At 31.8% G+C, this 19,111-nt stretch overlaps 2 protein-coding genes across 2 annotated transcripts; one reads left to right on the forward strand and one right to left on the reverse strand.

The window, feature by feature from the left end:
• On the forward strand, positions 1,546-3,478 carry LOC104771361 (UDP-galactose transporter 2). Its single transcript, XM_010495876.2, has 5 exons — positions 1,546-1,888; positions 1,981-2,165; positions 2,322-2,522; positions 2,621-2,782; positions 2,866-3,478. Exons 1-5 carry the CDS (start codon positions 1,750-1,752, stop codon positions 3,232-3,234), a joined length of 1,056 nt encoding a protein of 351 aa, XP_010494178.1. The 5' UTR covers positions 1,546-1,749; the 3' UTR covers positions 3,235-3,478.
• Positions 11,930-13,565, reverse strand: LOC104771362 (phytosulfokine receptor 1-like). Its single transcript, XM_010495877.2, has one exon. The coding sequence runs from the start codon at positions 13,367-13,369 to the stop codon at positions 12,272-12,274; it is 1,098 nt and encodes a 365-aa protein (XP_010494179.1). The 5' UTR covers positions 13,370-13,565; the 3' UTR covers positions 11,930-12,271.

Consider the following 19,111-nt stretch of genomic DNA (forward strand, 5'->3'; position numbering starts at 1 on the left):
AAAGAAGAAAAATAGGAGGAATATTGAACAAATCTCTCCAAAAACACCTAATGAATCAATTTAAGCAGAGATGAGTATTTTGGAATTTTTAAAAAATTCACCTCTAGATCTGTAACAAAAATATGATTTCTTATGTTTGGATGCTATGATTTTGTCGAAGAAGATGAATCAATTAGAAAGAATTATTCTGGTTTTTTTTACAACCAAATTTAATTAGAAATAGCATAAAACGTAATAAAACACACAACTCAGGTATAGAAGTAATTTGCAAACTTTTATGTGTTATTCTAGTAAAACAGAAATCTCAACGTGTTAGTCTAGTAATAAACCTACTTTTATGCAATATTCTAGGTAATTTCCCTTTTTATTATTATAAAACCTATTTCACCAAACCTACAAATAAAATTACATATAGACATTTTTTGAAAAGAACGTCCTTTATTTCCAATTTTCCCATGCTTTTCTTGGCTGCTTAAACGAAAAGTTACCAAGACACTTTGACTTTGCGTAATGCAAAAATAACGGCACCATGAAAAGAGGTTCTCTCCCTCCGCCTCTCAATCTGCCTAAGTTGCCGGTCAACAAGCACTACTCTATTTGTGTCATTTTCCGGTCAACATATTTTTTTATACAAAATAAATTATAAACATATTAATTAATCCGACTTTCCTTAGAAACCATGCTTTGTAAAAAGATGGATTTCAGAAAAACTTAGAACAGTTTTATTCAAATTATTCATGAAAAAACTCTTACATAGTTGGTTTACTTCAAAACTAGTTATATAATTTATACGAAATTTTAAAATGACTATTAAGAACTGTAAACCATATTATATACATTCCACAATCTAATGATTTATACATTTGAGAATCTCTTTACATTATTTTCGCCATATAAATACATATATTTTAAAAATGTAAGATCATTTCAGATATTTACTATATTATTGTTTCTTCAACCATTTTTGTACGTTTCTGTTATCTATAAATTGTATAGAAGGTAAATAAAAAAGTTAATTGCTAATAGTGACTAATAAGGTCTGGACAAATCGAGTCAATTCAGTCCAAAGTTAAAGAGTTATTTGTCTAATATTGGATGTTTTTTTAGCTACTATAAAACTTATTCTAGTTCTATTTTATGATAATTTCTTATTTTTAAATAACTAATTATATTTTTTTTTTATGGATTTTCTAATCTAGTGTCTTAATAAGTCATAATTTTAATCTATAGTAACTATCGAATCTTAATTTAAAAAATAAGTAAAAGAAAACCTTACGGCAAAAACAACAATTATTAAAAAGAATGATTCGATTGACTCTATAATTATATTTTACATATACTACTTATCTTTGGACTACATACATTACTTAGCTTATTTATTTAACATCTTTTAACTTTTTCATTTTCAGTATATAATAATAACAAATAGTAATGATGAATTTTTTGATGCGAGTAAAGAGTAAAATATTAAATCTACTTTGAATACTTCCTTTTTTAAAAAAACTGTTTATTATTTTGAGATGTGAGATTTGTCAGATATTTTCTTAACGTGAAGAGAAGCATTTGTGCAAACTACTACTACTACAAAGACAAAGACAGAGAGAGAGAGAAGAAGTAGAATCTTGAGAAGTTGAGCCTCCTATAAAGCGTGAATCTCTCTCTCTCTCTCTCTCTCTCTCTCTCTGTCTTTCTCTCTCGCATCACCGGGAAGATCTCGCGGCGGCGGCGGTGGTGACAGTTTGACCAGAGATGGCGGCGGAGAATGAGAAAAAATCTTCTTCAGCAGTCTCCGATATGGGAGCTTGGGCAATGAATGTGATCAGCTCCGTTGGGATTATCATGGCGAATAAACAGCTAATGTCTTCTTCTGGTTTCGCATTTAGTTTCGGTTCGTCTTCTTCTTCTTCTTCTTCTCCGATCTCACCTTGTTTTATCAATTTTGCTTTGAGATCTGAATGATTTCTGAGATTGTTTTTGCAGCTACGACTCTCACCGGATTCCACTTCGCGTTAACCGCATTGGTCGGTATGGTATCGAACGCTACTGGACTCTCTGCATCGAAGCATGTACCTATGTGGGAGCTTATTTGGTTCTCCATTGTTGCTAATGTCTCTATCGCTGCTATGAATTTTAGTCTCATGCTCAATTCCGTTGGCTTTTACCAGGTTCTTCCCCCTTTTCGATCTCGATCCAAGTACCTTTGATTTTGGAGTATTGGATTCATATTTAGAATCAAATAGCTTTGATTTGAAGTACTGGATTTGCATATGTTGTTTTTTTTTTTTTTTTTTTGAATGAATGGGTGGTTCTTGTGTTGATAGATCTCGAAGCTGAGCATGATCCCTGTGGTGTGTGTCATGGAATGGATACTACACAGCAAGAGATACTCAAGAGAAGTGAAAATAGCTGTTGTGGTTGTTGTTGTAGGTGTTGGTATTTGTACTGTGACTGATGTTAAGGTTAATGCCAAGGGTTTTATTTGTGCTTGTGTTGCTATTTTCTCCTCATCTTTGCAGCAAATTGTAAGTTTTTTTTTTTTGTTTGTGAAATTGGTTTTTGGAAGGTTGGAATCAGATCTGATCTATTTGTTTGGGTGTTTTCTTTTCTTTGTTGTTGCTAGTTAATAGGTTCCCTGCAGAAGAAATATTCAATTGGTTCTTTTGAGCTTTTGAGTAAAACAGCGCCGATTCAAGCTCTTTCGCTCCTTGTTGTTGGTCCTTTGGTTGATTATCTCCTTAGTGGGAAGTTCATTATGAACTACAGTATGTCTTCCGGTTGCTTTGTAAGCATCTCTCTCTCTCTCTCTTTGTCTCTGCTAGTATTGTTATGTTATTATTGTTGTCTCTAATGTTCTGTCATTTGCAGCTATTCATCCTTCTCTCGTGTGCTCTAGCTGTCTTCTGCAACATAAGCCAGTACCTTTGTATCGGGCGGTTTTCAGCGGTTTCTTTCCAGATTATAGGTCACATGAAAACCGTGTGCATCCTCACACTAGGTTGGGTCCTATTTGATTCTGCAATGACTTTCAAAAACGTAGCGGGCATGATTGTTGCGATTGTTGGAATGGTAATCTATAGTTGGGCTATGGAATTGGAGAAGCAGTCTAATATTGCTGCAGCAAAGGCTTTGAACAGTGTGAAACACAGCTTATCAGAAGAAGAGTTTGGACTTTTGAAGGAAGGTGTAGAAACTACACAATCGAAAGATGTTGAACTTGGCTACACAAAAGGTTAGGAAGATGGATAGAGAAACATAGTCTTCAGGTACAATTTGTTCTGTTATAATATGTGTATGTGTTGTGTTATCTAAACCAAGAGATCGGATCCGCAGAGATTAGTCTAGGCTTCGATCTAAAGTTTACTTGGTTATACAAATGTTTTGTGTTATTTATATCTCTACTCAATTCCATGGAAAATAACTTCAATGACCATATGTTTTTGTTTTACAGAGAACTCAAAGAGTATATTCCTTTATTATTTTTTTTAGCTCATCTTATAGAATTTATATGACAGCAAACGAAAGAGTATTATTCCATTTGGTCACATATTCTCAATGTATTTGTTACTCACCGAGGTTTTCCAAGTGTTGGATTTCATTATATCCGGTTTTTGTAATTTGAATTGTTGTAAATTGTCGAAGCCAATAATAGGGGAATCTGGTTACTCAGAAGTTGAAGTAGAACTAATTGCAACTAACAAATGAGTTTGAAATTGCAAAATAAGTGGTTCGATCGAGGTCTGGTAAGTTTATTTTAGACCAAACAGATCGGTCGTTTTATTAGTCAGATCGAATCTGAGACCGTCTTAATAGCATCACAAGTTCCAAATAGTTGCATTATAGTAATTTTGTAAAGAATACATGTTAGCTAAATTGCTTCATAGTTTGGCATTCTAATTTATGCAATGAACGGAGAGAAATGGATCAGACGCATACATGAGTCGTTTAGGAATGGCTTAAATTGCTTCATAGTTTGGCATTCTAATTCATGCAATGAACGTTTATGAATGGCCACTTCATGAGGGTGCATTCTTTTTCTTAAAGAAAATGTCAAAATGACATGTACGTGTATTTTATAGTCATCAAACAACGCGGTAATTGTTCAAAAATAACATGTGTATCTCAAAGTCGTGTAAAGTTTATAACCCATCATTCGCAAAATTTTACTAACGTTTGTCAACTTTCATTAGCTTAGGCTACCTATGAGACGATATTTTAATTACATTGATTGATCGCTTCAAATTCACAATAGATTACATCGCGTTTCTAATATTGTTTTTGATCAAAAGCTTTCATTTCAACAAACCAAAATACAGATCTGTATTTTTGATCGCGTTTCTATGTTAATGATAGTCGTTTAGGGTTTCATCAGTAACATAGAATGTAAGACTTTTCTAGTTTACAAATTTTTTTTTTTTGATCACTAAGACCGTTTTATACCTAGATCTGTACATCTCTTCATGCCCAAGATGAGAACATGTTATATGATTTCGTCCTAAGAATTTTATAATTTAATTCAGAAATAATCTGATTTTTCTCACCTATCTATATTCACTGTATCTGCTTATTAATTGGGCGTAGAGCAAGAGACTCCAAATATGAATACAAATCACGAAGACTTAAAACATCTAAATAAATATAAATTTTATGATCGATTCTTCTGCAAGTGTTGCAAGCTGGTACATTGTGCATGATTTATGATTTTTTTTATACTCAAAATTTTGGGATGAAAGAATTCGCATTTGGCTTAAATTGCTTCATAGGTCTTTGGATTAAGTTTTTCATTTCTGATACTGACTATTGTTTTGCTTCATTTGATCATGTTGTTTCTTACCCCATGCAACATAATCAACTAGTACAAAGAGGAGTATGCTGTATGCGTACACCAATATGTTATGACTAGTGATGGCTATTACTACCGTACATCTTTGTCTCAAAGTATTAATGAAAATAATTGAATAATAGCTATAATTGGTAACAAGCAGTTGAAATGAAAAAAAAACATTATTATAAAAAAACAAAAAAAAATAAGTTAAAATTTAAATAATTCTTAAAAAAAATTAACTTAATTTTTATAATCTTTAAGAAAATCATATATATAAATATACAAATACATTTTAAAAAAATAAAAATATTATATAATTAAAAACAGTTACAAACCTCTTAACCACATATTCCAACCACTCGTCGAATCTCCAACCGTCCTTAACTGTGTTACAAACCAAAACCACAATTATTTAAAGGCTAAAGCTACAGACGCCACTATTATGAACCCAAAGTCACATTAGTATCATCTGCAGTAGAACAGAGGAGTTTATCAACGATGTTTCTTTTTTTTTATATAAACATGTAAACAGAGCCGTGCCTAGAGATGTGGAGGCCGGAGGCAGTGTTGAAATTTTTTCTTCAATAATCCATATGAAACAAAAGTTTCTAAAATAACAATTAATATCATACATAAATAATGGAGGAAAAACAGCAATAAAAATTAAATATATTGAAACATCTCTACTATTAAAAGAAAAACGTTGCCTGAAAAAAACTTTTGTTTTGTAAAAATTTACAATACAATGCCATTGAAGTTATGACCAATTAATTATTTTATGAAAAGGATAAAACCGTCATTATCTAAACAGGGTAAACGGATAAACGCGCGGATCCTAACGATCCGGTTATGATATTTCGGATCTTCTTCTTTAATCTGGACCATTGCTTCACTTTTATCTTGGCCTTCAAAATCTATATTCATATTTTTGCATTAACATTTTTTTTCCACATATTTAGCAACAACAAAAAAAAGAATATATCTACAGAAAACCCGATTATTAACTCACACCACATTAATGCCAAAATAAACGTGAAAGGAATATATCTACCGAAAGTCGTATGCTAATATGCATTTAATCAAATCAAACAGAATCTTACCAAATAAGGTTGTTTTACATTTACATCCTAAAATATAGCAACATAATAGTCAACATAGAAAGAATGTGTTAATACTCCTAAGATCTCGCAATCATTTAATATATAAATTGAAATCCAACATACAACCTTCCTATAATACATTTTCGATTCACATATCGCAAATGGAAATGTACATTTCATTCGCTTCATAATCGAACTAAATTTACTATAACCGAGCATATTTGACATATATACCTAATGAATCTTCTCTAAATCAAAACAAATCGGATCTTACAATATCTTATAAACTTGCCAAATCCGGTGAGTAAGTTATTTCAATATCTTCAAATTAAACTTTCTCATCAAGATTGTATTAACTCACGATGAAAAAAACCCTACCATTCTACCATCATCTCAAACACTATATAAATGTGTCATTCACACAATCAATAAGCACTCGCTACACCACAATTGAAAACTATCATAAGCAAAAAAAATCCAAACCTATTTTAACCTCAATGGCCCCTTATATGCAGTATGACTCATGTATCATTTGTCAGGCAAATGACGGAATTATGGCCACAATTGAAGAAGCTGATGTTTTAGCATCAAAGGTTTAAAAAGCCTATTTGTATTAGTCTCAAATCTTTTTTTTTGGTTAAGGCCCAAATCTTTATGCTGATGAAATAAGATAATAACTTTGCTTTACTCCACTTTACCAAAACAGTATTTTATTTCATTTATTTTGCTTTAAATTTTCGGAGTTCTATTTTCGTGTTTTTTCTCACTAACCAAATCAAGTACTGAGAAAAAACACGAAAATAGAACTCCGAAAACTTAAAACAAAATAAATGCCTTATGTAAGTTACGATCTGCATTTTCTAATTTAAAATGCCTTATGTAAGTTAAATTAATTAGTTACAAATTCCTTATGTAAGTTAAATTATGTAGTTATGCCACATTGTATTTTTTTGGTTTATTTTTTTGACGACGTTACAAATTATACCTCTCTTCGAAAAAGACCGGGTTCGAGAAAGACCAGGTTCTAAGGATTTAGGAAAGAAACAGAGTATTTAATTTAAAATTCACAATCCAATTTGGAACGAGTTGATAGTTTTTGGGTATTTTTAAAAATAATTAGATAGTTTTTGAGTATTATTATTTGTTTTTAGATAATTTCAACTAACTAAAAGTTAAATATTCATTGGAGAACTCAAGTATCCTGTCTAAATTTTTTACCGAGTACCTATTAATAAATATTGGCTAATGAGTAATAATTTAAAGAGAACGATCATAGGACAAAAAAAATTATGATGGATAAGAGAGAAGACGGGACAGGACAAGACGTGATAAGACGGGATAGGATGGGACGAGACAGGAAATATTTCATGTTGTAAAGTAGATATGTCTAGGTTATATATGTACAATAATTCAAACTAAAACTTAATTGAAATCCAATATTTAGATTTAATATCAATTTTATACAAATAGTTATTTTATACATTTAAAATAATACGATTCTAACTCATTTTTCGAATTTAAATTTTATATGAGAAAGAAAATTAATATTAAGTTAATTTATATGAAAAAGTTTAAATTAAACAAAACCACAACATCATGTTATTAATGTTTATCAAAAATTTTAAAAATCAAAAATCAAAAATAAATATGAGAATAAGGTGGCTGGATCGCTCCAACTTTTGGGACTATCATCAGGTGGCTGTTCCGGCAAATAAGGTGGCAATTACTATCGTGAATAGTATTACGAGGAACAGTAGGTTTCAGTCATATTTAGCACTCAGAGGGTTATCTTGGCTTCATGATCAAGTGCATGCCGAGGAATAATGTTCTTGGTGTTTATTGTTGTTCTTGGTTACTTTCGGTTCTTAAACTATTTTTGGTTCTATCAGATGACCCAAACAAGAAAAATTTGAGAATATAAATATCTTATTGTTCTACCATCAGAAGTCCATGCAACAATTTATTTTATGATTCATCATCACTGTCTTTGTTGAAATCCTCCAATATGCAATAAATTAAATTTCATGAGAAATCATTATTGTAAACACCTAATAAAGAAAAAACTTATTTTTTGTGTGCAATTAAACAGAAAACATATAAAACTAAAAAATTGATGTATTATGTAAATGAAATTATGACTATGTCCGGCTATTTATGGTATTATAATGAGAAATAGAGGATGTGCGACAGAAACGGATAATTCGTATAACAAAAAAAAATTGCACTTAAACAATTTTTTTTTTTAAAAATTCACTATGTGACATATAAAGAAATAATATGAGATGGATATTTTGAGAATTTTGGATATTTTTGAAAATATTTCTTGATGTTTTAAGAAGTATAATTTCCACTAACTATAAAAATTAAATATTCAATTGGATACTTTATAGATTTTGTGAAGTAATTAGCCACTTTATAATAACTTAGATAGTTTATTAAAATTGTAATTCTTTTTGGTAATTCTAATTAACTAAATAAAAAATAAATATTTAAGAAGAATTCAAGTATTTCGTCTACACCCAATCTCTATTAAAAATATAGCATAATAAGTGATTATTTAAAAGAAAACGATCATAAGTATGACATCCCGGTTTGCGGAGAGATTTTAAAAAATTGATTTGACCACATATGTCACCAAAGTGCAGTTATCTTTTGTCAAGGTTCCTGAGAATACTCTAGAGTAAAGCATGTTTGAGCTGTAGTAGATTCATGATGGGTGACCTTCCGGAAGTAATTGTCGGAACTGTACGAGTGAAGACAAAACATAGGAAAATATTATGTGGTGATTTGTGGGGACGGAAAACAAAATTTTAAAACCTCCTGAACGTAACAAATCGGCCGTTCGATATGGGTGGGCACACGGGGCGGGAGTGGACATGAGCCCATTAAGCGAAATGGACATATGGCGGGAGTGGACATGAGTCCACTAAGCAAGGTGACGGTCGAAGCGTTACAATAAGACAGAAAAATTCTGATGGATATGGGACGAGAGAAGACGAAACGGGACATGATAAAATAAGACGGGAAAAAACATGTTTCCCATTCCAAAGTAGATACGTCTAGGTTATATACGCGTAATAATCCAAAATAAGACCAAAATGAAATCTGTTTTTTTGATTTCATAGCAATAGTGTACAAATACTTAAATTATATATTTAAAATAATATAATTATATAAATATATTTTGCCCGTGCTATAGCACGGGATACTACCTAGTCCACTATATTAATCTAAGAATGTAAATATATTAGTTATCACAATTTGTAATTTCAATGTTTGATTTTTGGTTTAATCAGTTTTAATTTAAAATACCTTATTAATTATTAACTATGTTACCCAAAAAATAAAAATACCATGTTTTTTCAATATAAAAGTGAGATTCTAGCTAATTAATTACAATAGATTAGAAGTATACTAGCCTCTATAATTTTTTCAAAAATTTTGGCTGTAGGCGAGAGTTTCTTTTTGCCTCACGTAGGCACGGCTCTGCATGTAAATATCATTACCTTGACCTTGCTATCTTACCAAAAAATAAATTATAAACTGAAAAGTGAAAAAGACATGAGTAAAATCCTCATTCTAGCGACAGTTGCATTAAGTTCGAAGGAGGATCGCATTGTTGATTGTGAATAGATCAAGTCCTGCCAAGAGTCAACTATGTTTCTTTGCTCTGGTTGTTCTCTGTGTCGAGTTGATTACCTCAGTGTTTCACAAAAGAGGAACCGTTACACATGTTACTAATGAATGATTCTCTTGATGAACAATGATTATATATATACTAGATTAGGACTCGTCTGATGTGTGGGTTTATAATTTTTAAAATAAAATAAAATTTATCAAAAAATATAAAATAAATTTTTTAGTAAGTAAATAGATACACGAAGGTGTCCAATGTGATATTTGATGTAAAAGATACGACTCTACGGTTGAAACAATAAATCACGTTTTTATTTTGAATGTCCTCGTTCGTGTGAAGTTTGGGATTTATCTCTGACTCTGGTCTTGTCAGAGGGTTTATCATATGAGTCGGTGTACTCGAATTCGAATTTTGTTTTCTGAAGGGATGCCTCTCAAGAGGGTGATCCTGATCAACTTCTTCAATTACCATGAATTTTATGGGCAATCTGGAAGGCCATAAAAAATCAAGGTTAAGAGATAGAGACGAATTATATAACTACTCAGATTTTGGGCGATAATTTAGCCTGGGAATAGGCGCTCTTTTTTACGGTAGTCATGTCAGCTCCATCTTCGTATTTAGATGTCCAGGTTTCTTCACCTCGTTGTCAGATTGATGGTTCTTGGAAAGCAACCAATGTGTATTCATGATTGGGCTGGTAGTGTTGCATTGGTGAGGAGCGAACCTTGTTGTTGGGGGCCAAGTGTCTAAAACAGAGCCCCTCCCCCTGCATTCGGAATTAAAAACGTTGTTGTGGGCCATTGAGTAGATACGTGTTGAAGGGATCGCTTGTCAATGTTTTGAGACTGATTGTGCTGAGTTACTCACTATGGTGCAGTCTTCTGAATATTGGTCGTCTTTCTCCAACTTGCTCGATGAGTTTAACTCGCTGGAATCTTTCCCACTATTCTCCATCTCTTGGATCCCGCGTGCTTCAAATACAAAGGCGGATTTTCTTGCCCTTGCTTTGTGTTCTTTTATCTCTGAAGTTTCTTTTGTAAATTATTTCCCTCTGGTTTGGGCAGCTAACCGAGAAATTTCCTTTTAATTGTTTGATTGAAAAAAAACAGTAAATAGATACACTTTTAGTTAAAGAAAATAGATGTAGATGAGTTCAAAGTTATTAAAATAAAATTATATTTAACAAAGAATATATATTTAGTTCTTTTTGTAAGTAAAAACAATATATAAAAGTAAAGAGATAAACTTTTAATTATAGAAAATAGTTGTTTTTTTTTTTTGCTATAATACACAATTGTATATCTATTTACAAATCTACTATCTACATCACCACTAAAAGTGTATTTGTACACACAAATATATTTTATTGTTAAAATATACTCTTGAGTCTTTACTACTACCAACAAATTGTCTTTATGAACACATTAAAGAATATATTATATGTCTCTTTACTTTAACATTTGTGTAGTTACAAAAACGGATATGTTAATCTTACATACTCCTATCTTATATATTACAATAGCAGTCTTTTNATTGAAAAAAAAACAGTAAATAGATACACTTTTAGGTAAAGAAAATAGATGTAGATGAGTTCAAAGTTATTAACATAAAATCAAAGTTATTTAGTTATTTTCGTAAGTAAAAACAATATATAAAAGTAAAGAGATAAACTTTTAATTACAAAAACGCATATGTTAATCTTACATACTCCTATCTTATATATTACAATAGCAGTCTTTTTGAATAAATTATTTGATTGGTGAAAAAAATATGAGACAATCTACTTTTTTAATGTTTTTTTTCAACAATATTTTTCTTTGTGTAAAGGTGAGTAATTACATTTTTTTAGAAACAGTAATTAATTGTATAATTTTCACAATCATTATTTTTTCTTATATAAAAAAGTAATATTTTTCTTGTAAAATTAGCAACTTAAAATTAAAATAATTAAACAATATTATAAGTTCGAATTTTATGATATATATATATATATATAATTTCCTTATAATGATTTTTTCTAAATTTTAAAACTGTTTAAATATTTTAAATAAAATTAGGTTTTCTTTTCTCTATTTTACTTTTATATAAAACCTTTTTACGGTAAGTTTTGAATTTTTACATTTTTATTTTTTATAATTTTAATAAATTTAAAATTGACATGTGTCAACATCTGAATGATTCAATTGACATACGTTACGATCTTGTTAATGAGTAATTTTGACATCAAACTTTATATAATAAGATATATATATATATATATATATATATATATATATATTAAACATTTATTGATTTATAAAATTATTGGTTTAGTCAAATAGTAAAACCAATCAGAACGACTATGTAGCCAAAATCATGATTTATTAAAAATAACCACAAAATTTACATTAAATATTCACTTGTACAGCTTTAGCAATCATAGTCTCTTCTCTTCTACGCTGCAAGCATTACCACCCCCGCAGCTTGATAAGGATATGGGGTTACGACCTCATCTGAGTATAGAGCAGAGTTTTTAACACGTCTAAATTGGAACATGATACAACAGAGAGTCCCACGCTTCTCCTTTATTAAGTAAGCTCTAGTTTCTAAAACATAAATAAATAGAAAACGCGACCTTAATTTGTAGTAACTTTTACAGTGAGAATAATTTACCCTGTTATTACAATTTCTAACGAACTTAAATTTTTGTTCGAACTACCTATGAAGTAACGGCTATACATAGATAAACCGACACAAATCTTCCAACAGCTCCACAACTTGATTCATAGTAGGCCTTTCTCTAGTCGACTCTTTTATACAAAGACAAGCAATCCTAAAATACTCTTCCACTCCCTTGTCGCTGCTACCAACAACACATCCAAAATCCAACATTTCATAAAACCTATTTTGCTCCACCATGATGACAGCCCATTGAGCCAACCCAACCTCCTTATCATGATCAACAATAACCGGCAAATTCGGCCGTCTCCGCGTAGCCAATTCCAACATCAAAACACCGAAACTATAAACATCAGCTTTAACCGTGGCCGCGGTATTCCCTTCCCAATACTCCGGTGGCATGTACCCCATCGTTCCCGCCACTTGCGTCGAGACATGTGACCTCGACGCATCCATCCTACGCGCCAATCCGAAATCGGCTATATGAGCCACGAAATTCGAATCCAACAAGACGTTACTCGATTTAATATCTCTATGTATAATCGGCTTCGGTAGTCCATGTAAATACGCTAAACCCTTGGCCACATCGCGAGTGATAGTCACGCGCGTTGACCAAGTCAGCGGACTGTTCTCTTCATGAGTCTCGTGCAGCCAATAATCCAGACTACCGTTCTCTAAGAACTCATAGATGAGAATCCGATCTGATCCCGAGATACAATAACCGAGAATCCTAACGATGTTCGGGTGGTTGAGACGACCAAGAGTCTCCATTTCTGCGGCGAATTCTCGGAATCCTTGTAAAGCGTCGTGATCGAGCTTTTTGACCGCCACTACGACGCCGTTTAAGAGCTGAGCTCTGTAAACGAGACCGAAACTTCCGTCGCCGACGATAAGATCCGATGAGAAGTTTTTGGTTGCTTTAATAAGTTCCGCCATAGATATTTCACAGATTGAAGGATCGAAGCTTGCGCTTTCCGTTACCATGTCGGAGGAGGTAAGAACCGGATCGGGAAAGTTATGATTCCGGGGAGGTTGGTCTTTGGTTGCAGGACGGCGACGACATACGAACGTAATGACTAATATGAACAAGATTATCAACATGATGGTAGAGCTTGAGGCTGCGACTAGGATCGCTGTGGTTTTGTAATCCATGGATACTGTTTTGGATTAGCGTGAGATTGAGAGAGAGAGAGAGGGAGATAGAGAAAGAGAGCGTCAGAGATGATCCTTCGTTGATTGATAGTGACGGAGAAGGAAGAGTAAGGTGGTTTGATTGAGTCGTAGATAAGGCGAGTCAACGGTTTTTGCTGGACAAGTCTACGCAGTTAGCACGTGTCCGGTTGATATTGGCGGTTATGCGATTAGTGTAAAATGCATGAAATTTTTCTGTTTTGATTTTGAATATTCTTTGGTGCTCAAATAAAAAAAAATACAATTAGAATAATTTTAAAACGTGTTAAGTGGATTAACAAAACAAATCTAAAGTCATTTTTTACGTACCGAATATGAACTTTTCCTGACATAGAATAAAAATCTAGTGATTTCGTGATCAAGAGATTAACTTATGGGAATTTTGTCATAAATGTCATTTTTAAAATTAAAGTCGTAAGAAATGTCACTTTCGTTTTTCCTTTTTAATAATGCCATGTATTGTTTTTGTGTCATATGATCAAAAGACTATAATACCTTTTAAATTAAAGAAGGAAAGTAAATTAAAAGAAATTATTAATTTTCAGGCAAGTATTTTGAGACTGACGAAAATAGTAATGATATGACTGTTTCTTCTTTAATTAAAAACTAAACACATCTGAAAATAAAAGAGACTGAAGTTGGTGGAGTTCTCCAGGTCAGTAACATGGTTCTCCTCGGGGAATTCATCAGTTTCAGGCATGCGCGATAGTTAACAAACATATTATAACAATATGGGTTGGAAAGACAAAAGTAAGCCTATTATGGTTCACCAACACAGACATACCTTCTATGTGTATCATTGTTGTCCTCCGAAAGTTCATCAATGTTAGGCTAAACGTCTTCGGACCTGTGCGATGGACAAAACACATATCAGTTCGATGGACTTAAGGTTTTAGTATTTATATTAGAAAATAAAATTCATTTTAAAAAAGAGAAAAAAAAAAAATCAAACTCACGATTCTTTTTAGCTTTCTCATGTGAAGCTTGTGATGAATCTTCCAATCTGAGATCTTTATTTTTGATGTCAGATCTTTCAATTAAGTGCTAAATCAATCGATAGAAGCTCCAGTGAAGTGATTTAAGCAGAGATTCATCAAGTCCATTATCAATCAGATTCATATTCAAGTTCTGTTTGGTGTTGGTGATTTTAAACAACGACAAAGTAAAGAGACGAAACGGTTTGGTGTTGTTAGCTTAGTCTTCTACTCCAATGGTGAGATCGAGATCTCAAGAAACGACTAGGCGTGTGACTCTCACGTCTTAGTTGATGTTGAGAAGCCGCTTCCCAAATCCCAACGGAGATCTCTACATCGAAGGCTTCTTCGGCGGATTACAGTGAGCGAAGATTGTATATTGCATCGAGTGAAACAGGGTTACAGCGAGCGATTTCTATCTTCCAATGCTTAACAATGTTGCTTGCTGATGAAGATTTTTTGATTCAAGTGATGAATAAACTTCTTTTGATATAATCAAAAGGCTAGAGCCACCAGGAGAGTTGTTGGTAGATAACAGTTGCTGGGTCTTTGCGTTTTCCGGTGCCTTTTGTGTAGCAATGCACTTGATAGATGATTACAATCACGCCGTTAAGGATAGTGCACTTAAGATGATATATTCTGTAGGAAAGCTTGTTGAAAGAGAAATGGAAGTTGGGCTTGTAAGGAGAGCTTTCAGAGATGTTGAAACCATTGTGGAGAAACAGTTGGAATGGTACGGTACAAGCGTACAGATTCCTTAAGGGTCTGCTTTTGAGACTCTATGCAATCAAAGTCATGAAATGGAAAAGTAAGACTGTGTTGTGGAGAATCAACATGATTGTCGAGAGAAAAGTGAAAGAAGAGATCAAAGAGCTGCCAGAGAATGAGTTTGATTTGCTGAACTTGTTTTAACAATGGTGTAGTATTTTGTTATGAAGACTTTCTTGAAATTCTAGAAATCCTTTCTAGATATCTAGGAATTCTTCCTGAAATGTTTGATTCAGACCCTTCTTATATTTGTACCAGACCTATCAAAATATCCAAATCTTTAATACAAAACCTTCATGAAAATGTTGTAAAACAAGTTTTGTGGAGATACTTTTTAGTTGAGGAAGGTCATCTTGAATTTCAAAGAATTCTTCCTGAAAATTATTGAATCTTTCCTAAAATAAATGTGTTTTGAAAAACATAAGCATGTGGATATCAAAGAGGGACACTATAGAGAGGAAAAATACCATATGATTTTATGAACATCAAAATCAAATTATTTTACAAAATACATCATCCAAAAAGAATTTTAACATAAAATCTTTACATCTTAATATAAAAAAGAAAAAAAAATATTCTTCTTGATGGAGCTGTCTTCTTAAATAAAAGCCAAAGAATATCTGGTTAAGGCTCTTCCCTATCTTGAACTGGAGCTTAGGCAATGGGACAGTTGTATGAAAGAATCTCCCATGTCCTGTGGTAAAATTGAAATCAGTAAATATGTTCAGGAAAGTCTTCATGAATTATAATGAAATTCGTCCTGGATGTTAGAAGTTCAAAAGCTCACCTAAATTTGAAAGAATCCTTCTCATTATTCAATCATTCCCGAATTTACAAGAATCCTAAAACATATTTTTTAGGAATGTCATCATGAGCTCTGAAGGTATCTTACCTGAATTTCAAGGAACCTTCATGAATCTAAAGAAACTACCATTTGCTTCATTTAACATCAATTCAAATTATTTTACAAAACACACCATCCAAAATATACTTATCATAAAATCGTAATGAGAAAACAAATACTATACAACAACGAATCAAACCCTAAACATCAAAGAGAAGCAAAAAGAAAAAAAGAAAAAAAAAACCTTTTTATGAAGGTCATCGTGAAGTTCACATGCTTTCCTGAATTTCCTGAATTCTTGAAGTTCGTGTTTAAGATCCTTGTTAAAAGCACTTCAAACAAATTTAATGCTATGAACAATAGAGATACTACAAACAATAAGCTAGAAGATTACACTATTGTCTTCAGACAATTTTATGAAATTCTTCCTGAATTTTCAAACTAGTAAAGTCAATAAGAATGACACAACCATTCATCTCATGTATCTATAAATTAACATGGAATAAACCTAAGAACAACTCTAGTTATGATTCTAGAAGAACAAAAGTAGAGAAATAAATGCAATATGAGTCATGATAAACATTTAACCAAATCAGCAAACCAATCTTAATGTATAAACGAAACATAAGCTTAATGTATAAATTAAGTCTAATAACTATGATATGTATAAGCTTATCTCCTGTATAAACAAACAAAGGTAACTACATTTAATATAATCTAACAAACAAAGGTAATAAACATGTTTTTCTTGAAATCAGAATCTAAAAAAAGTCATTTGAGTTCAAACACAGTCAATTTTAAGAAATCAGAACCTGTAAAAGTACCATGAAATTATGTTAAGCCATCTATCTACTTTAAGATCGACACATAATGAAGCATGAGCAAGTAATAAAATCAATCAGATTGCACTAAGTACAAGTTACAAAAATTAAACTAAACCTAACCAAAATCTAGTACTCATTAAATTAATAAATCTAATAAACATAGAAAAGGTAGAAGAGAAGCTTACCAGATAATTAAACACGTTGTAGGCTCGCCAGTTTGGAAATTGGGAGACCCAAATCACAAATCATCCTATCTACTGAAAAGCTGAAACTTTTGAAAATGAGAAAAGCAAGTTAATCACAAAATAGGTTTCAATCGGACAAATCAATGAGACTTAAGAATCAAATCTAGAATTAATCTTCACATCGAGAAATCCAAAAAATTGATCTTACCGTGAATTTAAACTCCGAATTGAAGAAGCGTTACAGCGAGTGATGAGTTAAAACATTGAGATAAACCCCATCATAAAACCCCATCGAATACCCTTCTCTCTTTCACTCTTACTCCCATCTGTGATTAATGGCGTCAGTGGTGGCATAATCTCCGACTTCATTCGCTGCTTCATTCAAAATTCATCACTGTTTCCTCCTTTATCCTCACTTTCCCTCTCTATCCTCGCTTCTTCCCCGTACGTACACTCCGTTGCTCAATCTCTCCTCCCCTGAGTCTCTCAAATTCATTTGAAATTTTTTAGGTTTTGTGACTACGCTGCATTTTTCCCTTTTTGTTTTATTTAATATTTTTATTTTATTTAGATAATTTCTTCCAAAAATTAAAATTGTGCTAAATTTGGAACAATTAAGAAAGTATGCTAGTTTTGGAACAAAAACTTAAAATTGGTGCTATTTTTAAGAATCTCCTTTAATTTTAAAATAAACATAACGAAATATACATAGTTCGTAATTAAATATATATATATATATATATATATATATTCAATTTGTTTAATAAATTTTAATATATATATATATGAAACATTTTTTGTAGTAAATAATATAGATAGTTTTCAAGAATAATAATTTTGTTTGAAGTATTCCAAAGATACAAAAATCATGTATACTATATTACGATTCGTGGTACAATATGAACTTCTTTTTTAAAGATTAGATATTATAAATTTACATTTTAAAATAAATATTGTTATTGTATTGAAAAAATACATTTCTAGCCTGTTTCTGATAAATATTTATTTTAGTTAGAGTATTTTTTTGTATGACAGTTAATAATATTTTCAATATAAGTCTACAAAAGCCACTTGTAAAAGCCATCTTCCTATGAGGACAATGGAAAAAAAACTCTATTGAACAAGAGATATAGAAATTGAAAAAGAATTAAAAAAAAAAAAAACTGGAAAATAGCACCATAGAGTCTCATTACAGAGTTAAGATGTTCTTGATTAAGATATTGAGTTCCAAACAGACTGAATTTCATACATAGACAATATTAAGAGAAAATATGGTTTTAAACAGTTTTGTTGGAATAAGTTTATAGAGTAGATTTTTTTATCTGTGAATTTACAATATACTTTGGAATTGTGTAAATGCAAGTTATGTGCAATTTAGCTAGAAGAATATGTTTGTTTTGTTGGAATAATCATACATGTATTTTTCTAGGTTAATGAATGGATGATAACAAACAAACAGACTTAGGCTAAGGAATTTATTAGAATGTGAAGGAATTGGATAGTGGGTATTGGACAGTGGAATGTGAAGGAATTTATTAGAATGTTCAATTCCAGTGTTATTTGTTTACAAGTTTTATAAATTCTTTTAAATTCAGGTGTTATTGGATTAATACTTTTAATCATTCTTTTAAATTCCTTAAGATTCTAGTGTTATTTAAGTTGTTAATTTTTCATTTATGTTAAATTTTAGTGTTATTCGATGTTGTATAATTTTTTAAAGCAGCATGATTTAACAAGAATGTGAAAGAATTGTTAGTGCAAATTTTGAATAATGAATTCTGACCTTTCAAGCGGAGATTTGGTTAGATATAGAAACAACCTCACATGTAAGGATGAGAAGAATGCCCTAATTCTCCCAGGCACACTCCCCGAGGAGCCGCCGATGATCTTTGTTTCCTCAAGATGGTGTTCCCTCTCCGACGATCCTTCTTCGGCGTTAGTTCCTGCTGACCAACGACTACCTTCCCAAAACTCTCTTTGCGATACTTGAATGTTCCCTTTGTCAGTTCTCCTCCCCAAGAATCTCTGAAACCGGATCTTCCCAGTCCTCCGCTTGCCTCTCTGTCGTGTGCTCTGCAAGTTGCTGCCCGTGTTGTAGAGTTTGGAGC

Source organism: Camelina sativa, chromosome 20 (assembly GCF_000633955.1).
Source record: "Camelina sativa cultivar DH55 chromosome 20, Cs, whole genome shotgun sequence".
Taxonomy (NCBI): domain Eukaryota; kingdom Viridiplantae; phylum Streptophyta; class Magnoliopsida; order Brassicales; family Brassicaceae; genus Camelina; species Camelina sativa.

Excerpts from the sequence above, each read along its gene's own strand:
- LOC104771361 (XM_010495876.2), top strand. The coding sequence starts at position 1,750 with ATGGCGGCGGAGAATGAGAAAAAATCTTCTTCAGCAGTCTCCGATATG. Across the intron at positions 1,889-1,980 it reads TGGTTTCGCATTTAGTTTCG|CTACGACTCTCACCGGATTC; the intron begins GTTCGTCTTCTT and ends TTGTTTTTGCAG. Across the intron at positions 2,166-2,321 it reads ATTCCGTTGGCTTTTACCAG|ATCTCGAAGCTGAGCATGAT; the intron begins GTTCTTCCCCCT and ends TTGTGTTGATAG.
- LOC104771362 (XM_010495877.2), bottom strand. The coding sequence starts at position 13,369 with ATGGATTACAAAACCACAGCGATCCTAGTCGCAGCCTCAAGCTCTACC.